Source organism: Notolabrus celidotus, chromosome 4 (genome assembly GCF_009762535.1).
Source record: "Notolabrus celidotus isolate fNotCel1 chromosome 4, fNotCel1.pri, whole genome shotgun sequence".
In the NCBI taxonomy this organism is placed as follows: domain Eukaryota; kingdom Metazoa; phylum Chordata; class Actinopteri; order Labriformes; family Labridae; genus Notolabrus; species Notolabrus celidotus.
Window position 1 is genome coordinate 38263850 of NC_048275.1, and position 22469 is coordinate 38286318.

The window sequence follows — 22469 nt, forward strand, 5'->3', positions numbered from 1 at the left end:
TCACTGTGGAACGCTGAAGTGCCAGATGAGCTGTGTGTGTGCATGTCCCCCTCAGTTCTCTGTGATGTTGTATTTAGACACTGTGTAAGTCAAACACATGCTAGTGGCTGGATTGGACCCTGCTACAGCTAGCTGCTGATCTCTGAAGGGCGCAGCTGTGTGCTGATTCTGTCTGATTCTTTAAACAGTAGAGGTGAAGGAGAGAACAGTGGATATAACCTCCTCATCTTACCTGTTCTGCTTTCTCCCCTCTCTTTCTTTCTATCTAAAGGGAGCACCAGGTGAGCCAGGTCTGTCCATCATCGGACCAAGAGGACCTCCTGTAAGTGTCTGCACCTCTTCCTACACCCAATAAACATCTTTTCTTAACACTAAGTGTTTCATTAGCTCCTTGTCTCTTTTGGTAGACTTCTGTTTAACACATTAGGTTCTCAGACACCAACAGACGTAAAGTTCTGCTGATTAAATCAGACAAGCGGAGAGATTTTCTGGCCTCTGAGTGACTGTGCTTGGATGGATGCTAGCTTAGCAACACCGCCTTGAATCAAGGCTGAGTGAAAATAAAATAAATGATGTAAAAATGCTCATGAAGGCAGGCTGTGTGGAAACAGCTGCATTGTTCTCGTGTTAAATCTGTGGTTAAGCCATGGATTGGATCATTAGTTTGAATCAAAGAGAGAAACTCTACCCGGGTCTAAATGAGTTCAGTGTAATTATCCAGACACCAGATCGTGTTTTTTGGAAGCAGAATGAGTTCACTGCGTCAAAATCTTCTCTGTTGTAAATTTATAATATGAAAAAGTGTGTGATATAAAGCAACAACGCCGAACCAGACTACAGCAGTGCAGAGCAGGGGCGGATTCAGGCTGTTAAAACTCTGGCTCTGGATTTTGCAGGCGTGGCACGAAGTACGTTTGCACATACACTACCAATTAAAAGTTTGGAAACACCTTCTCATTCAAGGGTTTGTATTTATTGTAATGATTGTAAACACTGTAGATTAATACTGAAGACATCAAAACTATGAAAGAACATATATGGAATTATTGAATGAACCAAAAAGTGTTAAACAAAGCAGAATCTGTTTTATATTTTAGATTCTGTAAAGTAGCCCCCTTTTTCCTTCATGACAGCTTTGCACACTCTTGGTATTCTCTCAGTCTGCTTCATGAAGTGGTCTCCTGGAATGGTTTCTAATGAACATGAGCCTTGTCAAGAGTTCATTTGTAGAATGACTTGCCTTCTTAATGTGTTTGAGACCATCATTGTGTTGTTCAGAGGTAGGGTTAGTACACAATGGATAGCCCTATTTGACTACTGTTGTAATCCAGATTATGGTCAAACCAGATTATTTCATAGTCTTGATGTCTTCAGTATTAATCTACAATGTGGAAAATAATTGAAATAAATAAAAACCATTGAATGAGAAGGTGAAACTTTTGACTGGTGGTGTACATACAAATAGGGTTGCTCCTTCCTGAAGCAGCAGTAACATCTTCTATGATTCATTCTTTAAGGACTCAAAGAGAAGATGTTTGTCCAACGTCATAACTACATTTCCTACACCTGGCCTGACCTCACACCTTTTCCCCAACCATAACACACATTTACCTTGTTGCTAAGTCGTCATCCTTCCCTCATGTGGGTCCAGTCCTCAAGTGGGTCCAGTCCACAGCGTCACAGATTCTTGTGTGGGTTTGAAGCAGACTCTCACGGTTATGGTGCGTTCAATGACTCTTGTGTTAGTGTTTGTTACGTTTTCTCTCACCGTTCCTCCTCTACTCTGATAAACCTGTGCACACAGCACTGCAGGAGCCTCATTGGTCAACACAGCTTTCAATCATGATGTCACACCCCCTCTTTTTATAGAATCAAATAACTAATTCAAAGTAAACTCGTCAGAAACATGAACACTGAGACATAAATCAGCCTGATAAGAACTAACTGTAATGACAGAAACCATGTTCAAGGAACATGTGTTCTCCATGTTCTGGTTTGACCCTCTTATAAATTTCTTTCTTTTTTTTTATTGTGCAAGAAATGTGCTTTACAAGAAAAGGGTGACCAAGTGATAGTAGACAGAATAACAAGTAAACAAGGCACAAATATGTACAACATAAAAAAACAGACTAACAAAGAAATGATAATAATAATAAAAATAATAATAATAAAAATAATAATAATAATAATAATAATAATAATAATAATAATAATAAGAGGAAAACAAAGGTCAAAACAAAAACAACAACAACAAAACAAAAACAAAACAAAGCAGTAAAACAAAGAAAAACAACTGATGTTTATAAAAAAAATAGAGCAGAAATAATATATAAAAAGTAAGCAATGAAAGAGGGAGAAAATAGATATTAAAAGTGACATATCATGCAAAATGGACTTTTTAATGGTTCTTTACCTGAATTATGTTTCCCTGGCATGTCTACAAACCCCCCGAGAATGAAAAAAATCCATTCTGCCCCTGTTCTGATTTCTCCACCTTTCTGTAAATGTGTCTAAAACGAGCCGTTTCAGACTTCAGTGTTTTTGTTACGTCACAACAATATCCGGTCTGTCACGGAGTCAGAGCTCGGAGCTTGTTCAGCCCATAGACTGTATAAAATAATACTGAATCCCTCCTCCGTTTTTCATTACCTGCACAAATTTGTGCTAACAAGGAGCTTAGGAGGGAGGCATGCTAGTTGTAGGCTGTCTTAATAAACACAAAGGTCGGTTTTACTCCCCACGTCTGCAGATTTGAAGATCTAGTGGATGATTTTTATTTACCATGGATAAGTGCTAGCGCTAGTTAGCATAGCTACATAGCGACATGTCGTAGCTGTAGCTGTGTACCAAGACACACGTCTACATACTGACAAATAAAACAACAAGAAACACTAAATCTGTGACCAATCCTTCAGAAAGGTCCCGCTGCCTTTCTGGCAGAGGTCGGTTTTACTCCCCACGTCTGCAGATTTGAAGATCTAGTGGATGATTTTTATTTATCATGGATAAGTGCTAGCGCTAATTAGCATAGCCACATAGCTATATGTTCATAGCTGTAGCTGTAGTTGTAGCTGTGTACCAAGACACACGTCGACATACTGACAAATAAAACAACAAGAAACACTAAATCTGTGACCAATCCTTCAGAAAAGGTCCTGCTGCCTTTCTGGCAGAGGTCGGTTTTACTCCCCACGTCTGCAGATTTGAAGATCTAGTGGATGATTTTTATTTATCATGGATAAGTGCTAGCGCTAGTTAGCATAGCCACATAGCTACATGTTCGTAGCTGTGTACCAAGACACACGTCTACATACTGATAAATAAAACAACAAGAAACACTAAATCTGTGACCAATCCTTCAGAAAGGTCCTGCTACAGGCGCCTCTCCGTCAGGATCAGATTCTGGATCAGATTCAGAGGGTTGAAGTAACGTGATCTCTGAGCAGCCGTGTATATTCAGCCAACATGTAAACATTAGATCAACGTGCTGGAGAGCCGAGGCACATCCACTTCCTGAGGGGGCGTGGTCAGAGAGAAAACAGACTGTTCTGAGGAGGACTGAAGAAGAGGACTTTTCAGGCAGACCAAAATCTGATTTCAAAGTGTTTTTTTGAGCATGAACTTTAAAGACATGTTTTGGGGACCTCTTAGACCAATATATATTGATGAAAAAAGCGTGATATGTCCCCTTTAATAATAATAGGAAATTATATAAATATATTCTATCAATAATGATAGTGAAGCAGATACAGCTGAATGACAGTTTCCTAATTATTATTTTCAAGGGGTTAATATTAAATACAAAAAATAAATAAACAAATAAATAAATAAGTAGATAATAATAAATATATAAACATGTATAAAAAAGAATAAATATACAAAAAGTGTGTCTTGTGAGGGTTAACGTTTGTGTGGGAAGGCTGAGGGTATGTAGGTTAGTGAATAACTTCTGATGTATTACAAATATGAGAAGTAGAAGGTGGAGGAGTAAGGAATTCTTTTTTTCATTTTTATTGCATTTTATTATTACTATTTTTTTTCAATGTATTGGTGCATACTGTTAAGAGAGGTAGAGAGAGAGAGGTAGAAGGAGAGCAAAGTACATTGAAAAAGTAAGACAGGAAACAGACAGAAAAGGAAAAAAAAGAGATGAACTAATTATTGAATTAAAGAAAATTGTGTTAAACAGTCTTAAACTGACTCCATTATAATAAGCTAGGCGGGCTTTTAACCTATAATACAGCCTGTCAGCAGGGGGAGCTCTAAAGGTTTTGGCTTCACTCGGTTGATCCGTCCATGGTTTTATACAGTCTGTAAATGTAACAAAGCTCAGATAGTTGATTTTCACACAAGTACCAGCTGTCATGAGGCAAACAGCCAATCACAGGTAATGGTTTCGGGGTTGACCAATCAGATTACAATGAGGGCTCATTCCTCCACTGGCTGCCTCTCTGCTGCACACATCTGTTTTTGTAATTGCTGGTTATTATAATCTTCACCCCGTGTGTGCCCACTCTTCCTGGATGGTAACAGGCATTCCTCGTGAATAACAGGCTGCAGAGGAAGCTCCGAGCAGGAGGAGTCAGTCCTGCTGTCAGAGGGCCGTCAGTCACAAACACTTAGAAGTTAGTTTACCGCAGCAGGTGAGGCTGACATGAGAGACTCCAGTCGTGACCTTAGCTGGAACAAGGGAGCTAATTCAGGAGAGAGGTGAGAACTGGAGGAAATGACAGCTTAGGCCAGCCAAGAGCTTAGACTCATACGCCACATTGTCATTTCATCGGGTCAGACGGACGAGTGTGAAGATATTTTCCACTTTTCAACTTAACAGCTCGGCCATGGGCTGCAAAGACGTCGTGTTTTATAGACATGATATTTTATAGCACATGCACAATGACTTCAAGAAACACTTTTAAAAGAAATAACCACATCTGGTCTCCATCAGCAGATGGATGTCTCCATTTGTCTGAACTCTGAACACATTTATGTTGGCACCAAAGTTAAGTATTAAAAGTTATTTCTTCACGTTAAATACAGCATTTAGAAAACAAGATATTCCTAAATCAAATCCCAGTTTTAAGCCTTTCCAGCAGCGTTTAACTCCAGCCTGTGGTCTCCGTCCTCTTATAGAAAGCTTTTCTTCATTTTGGCTCAACAGTTGGGCGTGACTGCATCCCTGCGATCTGTTTCATTAGTCACGTTCACCGTTTCCATATAATTGTCTTCCTCAGCCTCTTTATTTTTCCTTCGCTGCGTTCCCGCGGATATTGGATGTCTTGTATCACTCCGACAAACAGGGTAGAACAGCTAGAACAGGCCACCATCAGAGCATGCCGGCTAATTGTTCCTGACATGCACTCATTGAGCTCGTGAACTTTCTTTAAGTAGAGGTACGGGTTTATTAGATCAGAGCTCCTTTGTCCTGTCTTTTCATGGCTCCTTTTCAGCACCTGATTTCCTCCTGTGCAGCGTGAATGCATGAACACAGGCGTAATGTGTTCCCCAGAGCCCACAGTATCCCTCCCTACGTCAACATCAATTTCACTACTCTGCACTCACGTCTGTGGAGGGACCTGAAGACGAAACGGATCTTCTTACGCTGCTAGCAGAGAATCTTTGATTTAACAAACACGATGCTCTTTTCTCTGTTTTTTTTTTAGGGACAACCTGGAACAAGAGGATTTCCAGGCTTTCCAGTAAGTCACGGCTGCATGCTGTCTGTCATGTATGTGAGGTGATACTGTCCATGGTGTTTGGATTATCTGTGAAAAGGCTGGAACATGTAGATATTACTTTAAAAAGCAAAATAAGATACATAACATCACTACACTAAATATCTTTTGATGAGAAAGAAGCTTGGAAGTAACAGACAACTTTCCTGCTTTTGGATGCTTGAGTGACTGATTGATCATCAATCAATCAATCAATCAATCAATCAATCAATCAATCAATCAATCAATCTTTATTTGTATAGCGCCAAAACACAACAAACGTTATCTCAAGATGCTTTTACAAACAGAGCAGGTCTAGACCACTCTATGTCAAATTATGAACAGAGACCCAACACCAAGACAGGATAAGACTCAGTCTGACCCCACCTTAATCCACCATGAGCATTGCACCTTGCAATATTTAGCTAGTTATAGCAAAATTCCTTTAACAGGCAGAAACCTCGAGCAAAACCAGAATCATGTTAGACATACATCTGCTGAGACCGAGTTGGGTCTGGAAAGAGGGATAGAGGAGAATAAGAGAGAGAGGGAGAGGTGATAGTGATGAGACGAGTAGTAGTAGCTGTTGCCGCTGGAGTCCAGCACGACCGGATCAGCTGGAGTCTGGAACGTCCACAGCAGGAGGACGTCTACGGCAGCTCAGAGGACGTCTACGAGATAAGGGAGCTCAGGGACTCCAGAAAGGTCTATGGTTAGGAACTTTAATGGGACAGGGAGAGTAAAAGTAAGTGATGAAGGGGTGAGATAGGATCCCAGTGTGTCAGTTCCCCCAGCAGTCTAAGCCTAAAGCAGCATAAATAAGAGCTCTAACAATAAGCTTCATCATAAAGGAAAGTTTGAAGCCTAATCTTTAATATCTTGTGATTTCTACGTTTGCAGGATTTTCTTTCTGCATGTTTTTCTGGTTTTGTTTGTTTTTAACTTTCCTTCTTTGATTTATTTCCTGTGTGTTTAAGTCAACACGTGTTAAGCAGCACATCTGCTCATTTGCAGCTCCTTCATTGATGCAGTTCATCCGTCTTTTGTGTTTGAGTTTGCGGCTCTCTCCTGCTTATGGAAACGATTTGGGCCTCTGCAGCGTGATTCCCTCTATCAGCCACTGCAGCATTTCCCGTCACAGTCAATCCACTTATTTTAAAACTAGAAGTTATTTCCTCTTTGCAAACTGACTGGAGTGTGGAGGCATATTACTGTGTGACCAAAGGACTTGTAAATGACACACTTTATTAATCGTTCCTCGCACAGAAATCGACTTCTTATCCACCAGTTGCAGCAGAGGGCAGCCAAACACAGCTCCAGTCGGGTGGGAGAGGAGAATAACTGTTTTTTGTGACTTCAGATCACACAATGTCTTTTTTACAAATGTAGAAGTCTCCAGGTGATATTTTCATCGGTCTTCCTGTGGCCGTATTTATGAGGTCCAGGGTGACTAATACCTCTGAGTTCATTGGAAGGCCTGCCCAGCCTGAGACGCCGTATGACAATACTGAATGGCAGCTGATCGTAAATTTCACATAATTTTACGACATGATTTGATTCATCTACACCCACACTACCTCTGTATCCTACTTTAACTGTTTTATAGAGAGGCACTTTTGGAAAGCAGAAGTTCTCTGAATAGTGTTTTCCAAAGGCCAGCTGAAGTATGGTGAAGTTTTTCCTGATCTCCGCACACATACACTCACATCCCCCTCTCTTCTTGTCTTATTTCAGGGTCCAATCGGGTTGGATGGCAAGCCTGTAAGTTTCCCCACCCTCCTGTGGAAGTGAATAACTGTGAAATTGTATGCTCCTGCAGTGCCCAGCGCTGTGATTATCTGTAATGATAATGAGCATAATTAAGCTAAGAGTAATTATGATCATTATTGTAATAAAATCTCTATTAGTGTCATTAGTGTTATTAAGGGGTGGGGTTCAACATGCTGTGAATATCCCAAAGAAAGGAGGTGTCTGTTCAGATGTCATCATGACTGCTGCTTTATGTGTTCACACAGGGACAGCACGGACCCAAAGGAGACCTGGTAGGCATCCCAAATATTTCTGATTTTTACCAACAGGTAGGTAGGTACGTTTTTGAACATGTGACACCAGCCATCAGTTAATTAAACCTTGTTAGGTTAGTAGGTGGGTGCAGCCAAAAAATGCAAATAGAGACGATTAGTGTAAAGACAGGAGTCAGATAGTGTTGGATATTTAGGAAAGATTCATTCAGGGTAATGGCCCTGCTGCTACCTTCATGTCTTTAGGGACAACTGCACCAGTTTTATGCCATAACAACAATCTGTCTGTACCCTTAACTGTTTTGGGAAGCCATGAAATGTGAGAATGACTGAGCATACTCTGAGATTTTTGCAGAGTCATCCCATGTGAGTGGTCTCCAAAGCTTGGGTCAGAGACAGTTTCTTGGTCTTTTTTTCCTCCAGTTAGTTGAGTCAGATGATGTCCAGCTTGTTTGCAGGTTGAGAGAGCTCTGTGCTCTGGAGGGACTCTAGCTCACAGTTCAGTGTTGTCCTGGTTTTCTTCCTGCTAACTGCTGATTTGAGTTGTGTCTCTCATGTCTCTGCCTGAGGACCATTACCCCAGGTCAGACGGTCATCATGCTAGGGTTTGTTTTTAGAGGAGGGGGACTCGCTCCTTATGCGTCTGACCCCATGCCAGCACTCATGACAGAATTTCCAGGAAGCAGAGCGGGGTTGGATACTGTTGAAGTGAGGTTTAATGTTGATTAATGGCCCCGTAATGAGCTCCTGTTTCTCCGTCTCCTTCCTGAAAAATGTCAGCTTGTATTGAAAAGGGCTGTGAAGGGTTGTCTGCTAAATGTATGGAGGTGCTGTTACCTTCACAAAGTGGCTTTAGATGTGTTGACTCTGCGAGGTCAGCAGCGTGGGGTGCTCTGGATGTGTCCTACTGAGTCCTCTCCCTGAGTTCATTAATCAACCAGCCGCTGAGCTCTGACAGCTTCTTACACTGGGCACGCCCCAGGGCCTGATGGGAAGTCAGACCGAGTACATTCACCCACAACACGTAATTGGAAGAGACTGGTGCAGCAGCTAATGCATTAACTTGATTGATCCCTGGATATTTTGCTTCATTTCACACATGTTCATCAAAAGGGTTTTTTGTTGGGTTCATTATGAAGCTGTGAAGCAGTGATCACATTCAACACTGATGGTTGTTGCTGTCTTTCAGGGGCAGCGTGGTCTGAAAGGAGTCTCGGTAGGTTTGATATCAGTCCTAACACTCAAGCTCATTAGTTAAACCCTCGCCTGTGTCACATTAACCTGTGTTGTTTGACCTTTCAGGGGGAACCTGGACCCAAAGGAGAGAAGGTAAGACATGGATCGCTGCTGTGAGAGGGAGTACATTACCTCCCTCACATCAATCAATCAATCAGACTTTATTTATAAAGCGCTTTTCATATAATGACATTGTAACACAATCGTGTACATCAGGGGTGTTAAACATACGGCCCGTGGGCCAAAACCATCCGTCCAGAGGAAATTTTTTCATTTTCTCAATAAGAGTAACTGCTATTTCAGATTTGTCCTCTGGGGGTCGTATACCATCATAGATGGAGCTCACCTGAACAACGTTCTTGGACTTTTTTCTCTCAAAGTGAGGAAAAATAATATTTGCAGTTTGCATTATCCGGTGGAAATTCATAGACTTTTTAGAGCACTTCATAATCCAATTTTTCATGAATCAATTTTTTGCACTAAAACAAAGGTTATTATGATTTTACTGGTCCGGCCCACTTGAGATCAACTCCGGCTGTACGTGGCCCCTGAACTGAAATTAGTTTGACACCCCTGGTGTACATAAAAACAACTTAAAATAGCATACATTTAAAAAAAGAAAGATACAAATAAAAATAAAAAGACCCTCCATCCTAATCCCAACCCCAGCCCTGACTCAAGGGCAGTGTGGTCTCTCTGATAGTCGGTCGCCTGCTTCCGGTCCCGCTACAATCTCTGTTTACTTTTCCACAGAGATTCAGAGCGTGTTATGTTAATCTACAGCTGATACATGTTGCTGTTTATCATACAGATATGATTGCATGAAGAATAGAGAGGAGGAGATTAAATATACAGCCCATATATGGCCGATGAGCTGGGATCCCCGAAGTGCTGTAAATGTGGGAAATACAATCACAGGGCTTGCGGTCCGAAATACAATCCCGCCAAGTGGACCAATCACGGGGCTTACGGTCCACGTCAATTCTACGCTTAGTTAAAGCGCGAGGTCACTACACTTGCAAAATCGTATACGTGCATAGGCCTCTGTGTAGGTACAGGATCGTATACGTGCATAGGCCTCTGTGTAGGTACAGGATCGTATACGTGCATAGGCCTCTGTGTAGGTACAGGATCGTATACGTGCATAGGCCTCTGTGTAGGTACAGGATCGTATACGTGCATAGGCCTCTGTGTAGGTACAGGTACAGGATCGTAAATGTGCATTGGCCTCTGTGTAGGTACAGGATTGTATACGTGCATAGGCCTCTGTGTAGGTACAGGATCGTATACGTGCATAGGCCACTGTGTAGGTACAGGATCGTATATGTGCGTAGGCCTCTGTGTAGGTACAGGATCGTATATGTGCGTAGGCCTCTGTGTAGGTACAGGATCGTATACGTGCGTAGGCCTCTGTGTAGGTACAGGATCGTATATGTGCGTAGGCCTCTGTGTAGGTACAGGATCGTATACGTGCATAGGCCTCTGTGTAGGTACAGGATCGTATATGTGCGTAGGCCTCTGTGTAGGTACAGGATCGTATACGTGCATAGGCCTCTGTGTAGGTACAGGATCGTATATGTGCGTAGGCCTCTGTGTAGGTACAGGATCGTATACGTGCATAGGCCTCTGTGTAGGTACAGGATCGTATACGTGCATAGGCCTCTGTGTAGGTACAGGATCGTATACGTGCATAGGCCTCTGTGTAGGTACAGGATCGTATACGTGCATAGGCCTCTGTGTAGGTACAGGATCGTATATGTGCGTAGGCCTCTGTGTAGGTACAGGATCGTATATGTGCGTAGGCCTCTGTGTAGGTACAGGAGCTACGCAGACCTCTGGCATAGGCTACGCCGTCGATTCGTGGCAGCAGTATAAATCAGCCTTGCAGCACACTGTAAGGCAGAGCAACTCTATTCAGTGTTTCCCTGTCAGGTTACCTGCTGCCTTCACGTGTCGGCTCACCCTGACTTCAGACCTTTCACCCTTCACTGGCAGGAAAAAGTTCAGATAAAGTTGGGACAGATTAAGACTCTTCAGGAGTCCAATCCAGTGCATGTGTTTAAAGGGCTGTTTAAAATATAAGTTACAAATCAAAGAGCAGGCACTGAGCTGTTGTGACCTTGAAACCACCATAACTCTTCTCTGCATGGCCTCTCTGATATCTGATTGGATCTCTCTCTTCTCCTCTCCTCAGGGTGTTTGTGGAGACTACACGCACCGGGTAAGACAATGTTCACCACTCTCACTTCAGGATTTTTCCACTTATTCCTGATTATTTAAAAGTGTTTGAATCTGATGTTTACCCTGCATTATTAATGTTATATCACTGGACTCAACTGAGTCTGTACTTCTGCTTTCGTGACAGCGTATAACATTATTTGAATGTGGAGTGTTGTAATGACAGGAAATTACAGGAAACTGAAGTTGGAAGAGGAGAAACTACTGCAGAAGCTGGAGAGTAGCACCATGATGGGTAGCACATGCAGCGCTGAGCACTTATTTGGCCCGTCCTCTCTGGGGTTTGGCAGGTTGAGGGAAAAACAAAGCAATTACCAGCAGCCTGCTGCAGCACACAGTCGGACGTGATAAGATCCTGAGTGTGGAGCTGCCAAGAATAAGAGTCTCGGGTGTAAAGGGGGATTTTTCAGATAGCTAACTCCATCTGCAGCATAATTCACCCTCTGAGTTATTAAGATGCTCCGACTGAGAGGATCAAACATGGCTACCTGTTTTTGTGCACTTTAAAGCACCCAATAATAACATAATGTAATGCACGCATCCATTATGAAATAATGAATCAGATTGTGATATACATCTCCGGGCAGGAAATGCATGGTCAGGCGACATACATTTCAGAACATGGAGTTCAAAGGAAGAAGGACCCAGAGAGGATTTCAGGTTGAATGATTTTATTTAGCAACGCTGCCAAGTCCTCGTTTCTAACAAGCTGTGCGCCTGTTGGATTTGTTTTCCATCCACCTCTCAGCAAACTGCATGGGAGGTCCACCTCCAGTGTCTGCAGACTCTAAGGCCTCAGTCCTGTAGTGAGACCCCCGGGGGTTGGGGGGCTTTCTGTAGGGGGAGGTAAAATGTTCAGTGTTTGGAGGGTTTGCCTCTCAGGACGAAGTGAGCAGGATCAGCAAATATTTGTGTAATGTGTTTTTCAGCAGACAGAGGAGGACTGGCAGCTTTATCTTTATAACACACTTCATCAGCACATTTTGTAAAATGTGTTTTTGTTTCCTTTGAAAGAGTGAGATGTGGAAACATGTTTATCTCTCTGTGTTAGCTTAAGATATAATGATACCCCTTGAGACAGCTGAAAATCTGAACACTACACAAGATGAGATGAAAATGAATCTTCTTTTTTAAACAGCAGAGGGCGCTGTCTGCCACTGACGTCATAACGTCTTCTGAATAGTGGCGTACAGACACGGAGGAAGCAGATGATCATTTTGCAGTTGATAATGCACTGCTGGTGACGGCACAACCAAGGAGATCTGACTTACATTTAGCATTATATTCAGCATGTAAGATTGACATCTGTCGATAAACTAGTGGACAATCTCCCTCTCTAATTGTAACATTTGTGTGGTGAGTAGTGTCTCCACACCTGCTCATAACAGACAACATTACAACAATGTGAGAACTAATGTCTCTTCAGGGTGCACTCATACATTTTCATTTACTCCTGTGACCATCAAGCAGAAGTACTTTTTGTGTCCTTTCAAAATAAAACCCTGTTTGTTATCAAAACAAGGAAAACAGTGACCTATAGGCATAACGCAGAGACAAAGTAAAAAAAAAAGCATCACGAATGAAAGTTTCATGAAGTAATCTTTTCTTTAAGTATCATTAGAAACTTGGTTTCTTACATCCTTAAAGGTGACATATTATGCAAAATGGACTTTCTAATGGTTCTCTACCTGTAATATGTTTCTCTGGCATGTCTACAAACCCGCCGAGAATGAAAAGAATCCATTCTGCCCCTGTTCTGATTTCTCCACCTTTCTGTAAATGTGTGTGAAACGAGTCGTTTCAGACTTCAGTGTTTTTGTTACGTAACAACAATATCCGGTCTGTCACGGAGTCAGAGCTCGGAGCTTGTTCAGCCCATAGACTGTATAAAATACAACTCAACCCCTCCTCTGTTTTTCATTACCTGCACACATGTGTGCTAACAAGGAGCTTAGGAGGGAGGCATGCTAGTTGTAGGCTGTATTTATAAATACAAAGGTCGGTTTTACTCCCCACGTCTGCAGATTTGAAGATCTAGTGGATGATTTTTAGTTTTCATGGAAAAGTGCTAGCGCTAGTTAGCATAGCCACATAGCTACATGTTCGTAGCTGTGTACCAAGACACACGTCGACATACTGATAAATAAAACAACTAGAAACACTAAATCTGTGACCAATCCTTCAGAAAGGTCCTGCTGCCTTTCTGGCAGAGGTTGGTTTTACTCCCCACGTCTGCAGATTTGAAGATCTAGTGGATGATTTTTATTTATCATGGATAAGTTCTAGCGCTAATTAGCATAGCCACATAGCTATATGTTTGTAGCTGTAGCTGTAGCTGTAGCTGTAGCTGTAGCTGTAGCTGTAGCTGTAGCTGTAGCTGTAGCTGTAGCTGTAGCTGTAGCTGTAGCTGTGTACCAAGACACACGTCGACATACTGATAAATAAAACAACAAGAAACACTAAATCTGTGACCAATCCTTCAAAAAGGTCCTGCTGCCTTTCTGGCAGAGGTCGGTTTTACTCCCCACGTCTGCAGATTTGAAGATCTAGTGGATGATTTTTATTTATCATGGATAAGTGCTAGCGCTAGTTAGCATAGCCACATAGCTACATGTTCGTAGCTGTGTACCAAGACACACGTCTACATACTGATAAATAAAACAATAAGAAACACTAAATCTATGACCAATCCTTCAGAAAGGTCCTGCTACAGTCGCCTCTCCATCAGGATCAGATTCTGGATCAGATTCAGAGGGTTGAAGTAACGTGATCTCTGAGCAGCCGTGTATATTCAGCCAACATGTAAACATTAGATCAACGTGCTGGAGAGCCGAGGCCACATCCACTTCCTGAGGGGGCATGGTCAGAGAGAAAACAGAGTGTTCTGAGGAGGACTGAAGAAGAGGGTTTTTCAGGCAGACCAAAATCTGATTTCAAAGTGTTTTTTTGAGCATAAACTTTAAAGACATGTTTTGGGGACCTCTTAGACCAATATATATTGATGAAAAAGAGCGTAATATGTCACCTTTGAAAGATTGTGAAACAAAAGTCAGTTAAAATCAAAATCTGGTTTGCTATCATGTGGTGTCATCGTATTTATCTTATCGTATAGTATCCTATAGCATCATATAGTTTAGTATGGTATCCTATCATATCTTATTTGTATCGTATCATATTGTATGGTATTGTATCGTACCGTATCGTATGGTATTGTATCACAAGTGGAGTGTATTATTACATTCCTAGTGCTGGCACAAAGGTGGAGTGAGGATGTGGTTAACCTAGCTTAGCATGAAGGCTGAAAGCAGTGGGGAACAGTTAGCTTTCATGGGTACCAGAGTGAAAAAACAAACTTCCTGTCATCTGTGAGGATAAATGTTTATCAGGTGATTCCCTTTTTTCATTTGTCCAAATTGGGAAAGAAATAAAAAGACTATTTTGGTTTCAGGAGGAATTACTCTGTTGACAAAATGTAGTTTATGTCTCTCTGTATGTGGACTCAGTATGACCATGCCTGGAGAGATACACAGGACACATGAGATTATTGTATGAGTAAGGGAATATGGCAGGCAGTCTGTCTGTTCTCTTCCTTTATGACTTCATGCTAAGCTAGCCTAACCACATCCTCACACCCGTCTTGACATCTCACTCTCTGAAAGAAAATCAAAGCATCTTTGTATCTGTAGCTTTAAATGGGTTCATCCTCAGTCCGTTAAGAGACAGGACTCACTTGGTGTGTGGTAGGGTAAGGGCTCGTTGTCACCATTACCAGCTCTGACTGAAATGAACACTTCCCCGGTGTGCAGGGCCTCTTTGTGCAGGAGCTCCCTCTGAAAACTCTGGCGGCCTTGCGCTCCAGTCAGGCCCTGACGTTGAAGGTTTGTGGGTGCCTCCAAACACCCCGATAGATCACTCTCAGTGGGGGTGACACCAAGTCGTGCCGCAAAGAGAGAGCCAGTGCCCACGAGCCAAGGCGCTCTTTAACCCTCTGCTCTCCACCCAAACCAAAGAGGACAGGAAGGAAGATGTCAAAGCTGCTGCTGGTTCAAGCAGTTAGTGTAACTGACCTGATACTGATAAGACTGCACTGGATACTGGATACATGTGCCTTCTTACAATGCGCAGTAAATGAACCAGATTTGTGCAAAAGATATTTGAAATAGAGATTGTTTCCAAAAATAAAAAGGAAATGCCAAACTTTAAGTTTGGGGATTAATAGTGAGACGTAACGTTTGGTCTCTTTCAAAGACAGAGAGTTTTGATCTTTAAACCTGTCTCCAGATGTGGTTGGTGGAGAGCGAGGGATGGTGTGGGGCAAAGCTGCACACTTGCCTACTTTTACAACATTTATACCCCTACTTATATTCACTCATAACATGCTGTATATATTTCCATCGAAAAGCCAAAGTGTGACTGATCACACTATGAGGACAACAGGCTTTATGACAACAAGGAATGATTGTTAAAGTTGTAAACAGATCATGGTAAATACTTCCTTTTGGTTTCTAGGTTTGGGGGAGGAATTCTTTGCTTTGCAGGTTCTTGCAACAAAAAACTTTGGGAAATATATACACGATATGTGCAAAGTAGGCAAGTTGTGTGCAGCTGGTTCTCCTCTGAGTCAGTGGGGGGACTGTAGCTGTCAGTGGGATAATAAATCATACTTGTACCACCTTCTCCTAAACCTGTATCTGATCATGCTGGTCATCTCAACAGAAGCGGCGTATTGTACAGCCCTGTGTTGGACAGTTGGCCACAGTAAGTCTGGATATGTGCGATGTACCTGTGCTGCTGTACTCTCTTTGTGGCAAGACTGGCGACCACTTCTGCTCGGCTGCAAACTAAAGGCCTGGTTTGCTCTTAACGGGGACACTGATGCACGCAAACCCTGAACAGGGGTCTCACATTATCAAAGATGGAGGAATGCCTCCACAATCTTTTAAACTAAAGAGCATCGACCGTCCCCGCTGTCACTCCAGGCCTGTAGTTTGCTGGTGCCTCTTTTCTTTGACTTTGTCTTCTTTTTCTCTCCTTTGCCTCCCGTTTCCTTGCTTTTCACTCTAATGTTCTATTTCTTTTCTCCCTCCTCATCCCTCCTCCCTCATTCTCCTGGTCCTGCCTTGTTTCCTTTCTCTGGCCTCCTGGTGACCTTTGCCCTGTGACCTTTTTTCACCGCTGGCCACCTGTGCTTTGTGACTGTCCCCCCTGGCAGATGTTGCCCATCACCGTGCGCAACATGCCCTCAATAAGCCCTCTAATCCTAAAACGCCTCAAGGTACAATTCTCTCTGCCCCCCCCCCCCCCCCCCCCCCCCCCACCTGCCCCTTCCTCTTTGCCCGCCCTATGGATGCTGACCGCCACCATCTGCCGCCAAAACCCCGCCCCCAACCCTGCCGATGTGCTGAATTAACCAACTTTGGCTTCTACTGCTCCTCAGAGTTTAGTTATCTTCAAGGCTCAAGGTTTTTCTACCAGTATGGCACAGCAGGACATTAAAAGAAGCGGTATACTTCAAACTCCAGGACTCCCTTTAGTCCAAACCTTTCCACTTAGACACAGAAGATGGAAGTTCTGAGGTAGCCGATGGTTAGACAGGACGAAAATACAAACATGTACATCAGTATGTACAGGAGAATAAATACAGAATGGAGAAGTAAACTGATCAGTGATATCTCTCACCCAAAAAGTGAAATTGAAGACTTTCCAAAACTCCTACTTTATTTTCACCAATGTCTTTTTGCAAATCTCACTCAAATGACAACTCCTAATCTCTATAAATAAAAACTACTGCAGGCCCCAGATAGTCCCGGAACTTTTGCAAAGTACTACCCCCCTAAGCATGGGCTTTTCAGGGGGGAGATGATCTACTCCTGAACTAAATTTAGACCCTGGTTCCTCTGGTCAAAATGCATGTTGTTCCAGGTTAGAGTCTCTAGTTCTGGGGTTAAATTCCTCCAGTCAAAAAAGGCCTCATGTAAGCATCATAATGCAACACAGTAGGGAGTAGCAGAGTCAGCTGTGGTTGAGACAGAGTCACAGTCTGGTCTTGGTTATCGCTTGTTGGTGAGTTGGTTTCACTAATAATGCTCGTTGTTTGGGCTCCTCCTCCTCCTCGGATCATGCTGAGCTCGTCCGCAGAGTTTCATTCAAACCAGGGAAGCAGTTTTTTTCCTGAGGGTTCTGAAAACCAACTAAAAGAGACACAGACAAAAGAGAAACTCCCCTGAAGGAGGTAACGACCAGTTTTCTTTGGATGTAATCAATCCTTGAATATGCCCGTTATAAAACTACTGGCCTCAGTGGCAGTGTCTGATGTTTCTGTAGTGTGCTTTGTGCCAAGACACAGTACATGTGGTCAAATTTTGCAGAGCAGCACATTCTTACATCAGCTATTGGCCGCTGGAGTCCATCCATAACAGTGTCTAGAGCCTGAGGAAGGCCCATGACACATGAATCAGAGCTGGATACATTCGAACCCTGCAGAGGGAAGATGGATGAGAAAACATGGATGTAGTGTGGTTAGATATGTTCCCCATTATCTCAGGAGCTTGGCAGCACTTTGCAGTGCTCAGCTACTGTATGTGTGTGTCAGAGTGTGTGTGTGTCAGTGTGTGTTAGAGTGTGTAGTCCTGCAGTAACACAGGGATTGCTGAGTGACTGAAGTACAGCCAGTGCTTTGTGTTAAGAGCTTCCTTAAGTCGGACCACATGTGCAAATAAATAATGCTCTACTGCATAATTCATTGAATGTCAAACTTGTTGCCCTCTATGAAAACGGATAGTTCCACACAAAGGCGTCTCCACTGTAAAATATTGACCCTGTAGCAATCAGGAAATTGATTCTGTGAGTTATAAAAGATGAGTTACGGAAATTATTTCTGCTGGAAAGAAAAGAGAGACAGTTTGAGGATGCAGGAGCGAGTTCTCCTCATATCCTGTGCTCACTTTAGAACTCCTTCTTTTGATTTGACATTTCTTCATTTCAAATTCAATTAATTGGAATCCACTTTCACTGATCTTAAACAGCAGCCTCTTGTTACCCGGTGAGATTTAAATCCAAACCAGAACAAGATGACAAACAGTCCCATTGAATAAAAGATCCAGCACGATCAGCCGTGATTCCTCTGAGCTGTTACCACTCTGCCTTTTTCTCAAATACAGCACGGCATCATGAGACCTGTGAGAAAATGTTCTAAACCAAAGGAGCGTTCGGCTCGCTTCACCTGGACCTTTACAGTCCCAGCTGGGTTTAGCAGCTCATGAAACTTGAGACCAATCAAAAGCAGCATCATGAACTCTCCCGTCTTTGTTCATGGATGGACTCGTGCCGTCCACCAGGACCTGGACTGTGACTTCAGGTTGCTGCTGTGATTGATTTTAGTCCTTCGGTCACACACAGTGGATGTTGCGTGTTTGGTTGTCCCTCAGTTCAGTCAGACAACTCACGTTTACTTGAGATAAAGTTTATTGCAGCATACAGTATTGAGTTTGGCGTAAGGGCTCCGGACCTCATTACTCAGCAACATTATTTAATGCATACATTTAGGAGCAATGAGATAGGACTAACCCCCTCGGAGCCCACAGGTGGATGCCAGGGAGGAGGTGGGTACAAAGTTTGCACACAGCGCTGAGCAGGACAGCAGGAGCACTTGCAAAGCAGAGGCAGAGACAGAGACAGGGAGACATGCAGCTTAAATAGACCGCCAAATTAGGATGTTGAGATCAGCTGATAGGGATGATGATGATGACGTGTCAGTATGACTGAGCGCAGCTCGAGTTGTCTGCCTGAACTAGCTTGCAGGCGGCGCTCCATTTGTGTGATCAATCTGAACCGTGCCCACATTAGAGGTACCGCAGATACTCTACTGTCTTTGACTTCATTGAAAACAAGGCTCTCAAAGTCAGTGAAAGACCAGAGAGCTTTGAAAGAGCCAAAAAGTGAACCTTGAGCTTCCAATATTGAGATAATACTTACCCAGGTCCAGAATGAAACCTGGTGCTCAGGCATCATAACCGCTTGGCTTGCCCCCCCCCAGCTAACCCTGCTCTGCCTCCCCTGGCTGCAGTTATTCAAGGTGTAATGTGAAGCATGGTCAGTGTGGAGAGCTTCACTCCACTATGGCAGGTTGTAACTCAAGGTCTCTCAGCAGGGCGAGCCTGGAGCGCAGGGACCACCAGGGCCCCCCGGACCCCCAGGCCTGACCGGAGCCAGTGGCCCCCCGGTGAGTTTGAGTTTTTCAGTTTTTACATGTTTTTATCCGTCACCTTGAGGAGTACTTCAGCTTTGTACAGAAACAGAAGATGTAGGGTGGAGAAACATCAGGTTTCACCTTTGAGTCAGATCACATGCTGTCTGATTTACTGACCCATGTGTTCAGACCTCTGATCCTCAAGGTGTTTGAAGCCATGAATCAGAGTCTGATTGTAATGAAAGGAGTCTGCCGGTGCAGAAAGCAAAGCTTGACGTGTTTCTTTAAGGATGACTTCTGGAGAGATGAACTGGAGAAGGTCTGAGATGCTGCAGGGCATCACTCGTTCATCAGTCTCGTTTGTAGTCGCAATGTTTCTTCTAAAATCATTCGACACTGATAAAAAATGACATGAAGCATCATTAATGACAAGATGAAAACAAAGTCCTCAACATGAAGGAGTCTACATTCAAAAGGGGCATGGTCAAAGAACGTGTGTCTGACTGACTCACAGGAACAGACTCCTCTCTGCTTTCACACCTGGGTTCTACTACCTTCTGTCCTTTCATTTTCTTTCTTTGTTTTTTTGTTTCTTTGTCTTTTTTTCCTTCCTTCCTTCCTTCCTTCCTTCCTTTCTTTCCTTTCTTTCTTTCTTTCTTTCTTTCTTTCTTTCTTTCTTTCTTTCTTTCTTTCTGTCTTTCTTTTCTTATTTCATTCTTTCTCTTTTTCTGTCTTTCTTTCCGTCTTTCTTATTTCATTCTTTCTCTTTTTCTGTCTTTCTTTTCTTCTTTCTTATTTAATTCTTTATCTTTTTCTGTCTTTCTTTCCGTCTTTCTTATTTCCTTCTTTCTCTTTTTCTGTCTTTCTTTCCGTCTTTCTTATTTAATTCTTTCTCTTTTTCTGTCTTTCTTTCCGTCTTTCTTATTTCATTCTTTCTCTTTTTCTGTCTTTCTTTTCTTCTTTCTTATTTAATTCTTTCTCTTTTTATGTCTTTCTTTCCTTCTTTCTTATTTCATTCTTTCTCTTTTTCTGTCTTTCTTTCCGTCTTTCTTATTTCATTCTTTCTCTTTTTCTGTCTGTCTTTCTTTTCTTCTTTCTTATTTCATTCTTTCTCTTTTTCTGTCTTTCTTTTCTTCTTTCTTATTTAATTCTTTCTCTTTTTATGTCTTTTTTTATTTCATTCTTTCTCTTTTTATGTCTTTTTTTATTTCATTCTTTCTCTTTTTATGTCTTTCTTTCCTTCTTTCGTATTTCCTTCTTTCTCTTTTTCTGTCTTTCTTTCCGTCTTTCTTATTTCATTCTTTCTCTTTTTCTGTCTGTCTTTCTTTTCTTCTTTCTTATTTCATTCTTTCTCTTTTTCTGTCTTTCTTTCCTTCTTTCTTATTTCATTCTTTCTCTGTTTCTGTCTTTCTTTCCTTCTTTCTTATTTCATTCTTTCTCTGTTTCTGTCTTTCTTTCCTTCTTTCTTATTTAATTCTTTCTCTTTTTCTGTCTTTTTTTATTTCATTCTTTCTCTTTTTCTGTCTTTCTTTCCTTCTTTCTTATTTCATTCTTTCTCTTTTTCTGTCTTTCTTTTCTTCTTTCTTATTTCATTCTTTCTCTTTTTCTGTCTGTCTTTCTTTCTTTTTTTATTTCATTATTTCTCTTTTTCTGTCTTTCTTTCCTTTTTTCTTATTTCATTCTTTCTCTTTTTCTGTCTTTCTTTCCTTTTCTTTCTTCTTCATTCTTTTCTCTTTTTTTTTTTTCTCTCTCTTCTGTCTTTCTTTCTTCTTTCTTATTTCATTATTTTCTCTTTTTCTGTCTTTTCTTTTCTTTTTCTTATTTTTCTTTTTTCTCTTTCTTTCTGTCTTTCTTTCCGTCTTTCTTATTTCATTCTTTCTCTTTTTCTCTTTCTTTTCTTCTTTCTTATTTAATTCTTTATCTTTTTTCTGTCTTTCTTTCTTTCTTTCTTATTTCATTCTTTCTCTTTTTCTGTCTTTCTTTTCTTCTTTCTTATTTCATTCTTTCTCTTTTTCTGTCTTTCTTTTCTTCTTTCTTATTTCATTCTTTCTCTTTTTCTGTCTTTCTTACTTTCTTTCTTTCCTTCCTTTTCTCTTATTTTATTCTTTCATTCTACTTCATTCTTTCTTTTTTCTTTCTGTATTCCTGTCTTAATTTTTTTTTCTCTCTTTCCATTTCTCTATTTTTATTCTTTTCTGTATTCTTGTATTTATTTAGTTTTTTTCTTTCTCTTCTCTTTTTCTGTCATTTTTTCTGTCTTTATTTTTCCCTTTATTTCTTTTTCTTCCTTTTTCTCCTTTTTGTTTTTTTATCTCACATTCTTTTTTCGGTCTTACCTTTTTCCTTATTTTTATGCTTCTTTTCTCCTTTTTGTTTGTTTCTTTCTCTCTTTCTTTTATGTTTGTTTCTTTTTTCCTTTTCTTTTATGTTTCTTTCTTTTTTCCTTTCTTTTATGTTTCTTTCTTTCCTCCTTTATTATGTTTCTTTCTGTCTTTCTTTCCAGCTTTCCTTACTCTTTATCTTCTTTCTTTTTTTCTTTCTTTCTGCCTTTTTTGTTTTCTTTCTTTTTGTATTTCTCTCATTTTCATTCTCCATATTTTTGTTATTTTTTCTTTATTTTTTGTTTGTTTGTTTCTTTTTTCTGTTTCTTTCTTCCTGAATCATTCTTTGTTTTTCATTGTTTCTCTCTTATCTTCTCTCTCTTTCTTTCTTTTTCACTTCCCCTCTCTTTCTTCCCTGTAAAAGTATATAAATATGTGAGGGTGAATGAAATGAATAAGTGAAATATCTCACTCAGTTTGTTATGTAAGTATGAACACATGAATGCATCCGATCTGTAAAAATGAGTTTTATTCTAAATTCAATCAGGAAATAAAGAAGGAAACCTTGATGGACAGCCTGCTTGATTTGAATGCTGATGAATCTTGCTCATCATTGTCTTTAATAGAACAATCTCATAAGATTATTGTCTTTCCTCCGCGAGATGCAAACAGCCTTTGTACATTTCACCTTCAGGCTTCTTCCAGCAGAGTAGAAACAAAGTAAGATACACTATATTATATTGTATTGTATATT

General features: G+C 41.3%; 1 protein-coding gene across 1 annotated transcript in view; it reads left to right on the forward strand.

Annotated features, from left to right (window-relative positions):
- Nucleotides 1-22469, forward strand: part of col13a1 (collagen, type XIII, alpha 1) — a 117603-nt gene that overhangs the window by 44077 nt on the left and 51057 nt on the right. The window contains exons 5-13 of the mRNA XM_034682359.1: nucleotides 272-322; nucleotides 5661-5696; nucleotides 7446-7472; nucleotides 7727-7753; nucleotides 8922-8948; nucleotides 9035-9061; nucleotides 11163-11189; nucleotides 15923-15964; nucleotides 19353-19427. Of these exons, the coding sequence (XP_034538250.1) occupies nucleotides 272-322; nucleotides 5661-5696; nucleotides 7446-7472; nucleotides 7727-7753; nucleotides 8922-8948; nucleotides 9035-9061; nucleotides 11163-11189; nucleotides 15923-15964; nucleotides 19353-19427 (339 nt within the window). The remainder of the gene's footprint in view (nucleotides 1-271; nucleotides 323-5660; nucleotides 5697-7445; nucleotides 7473-7726; nucleotides 7754-8921; nucleotides 8949-9034; nucleotides 9062-11162; nucleotides 11190-15922; nucleotides 15965-19352; nucleotides 19428-22469) is intronic.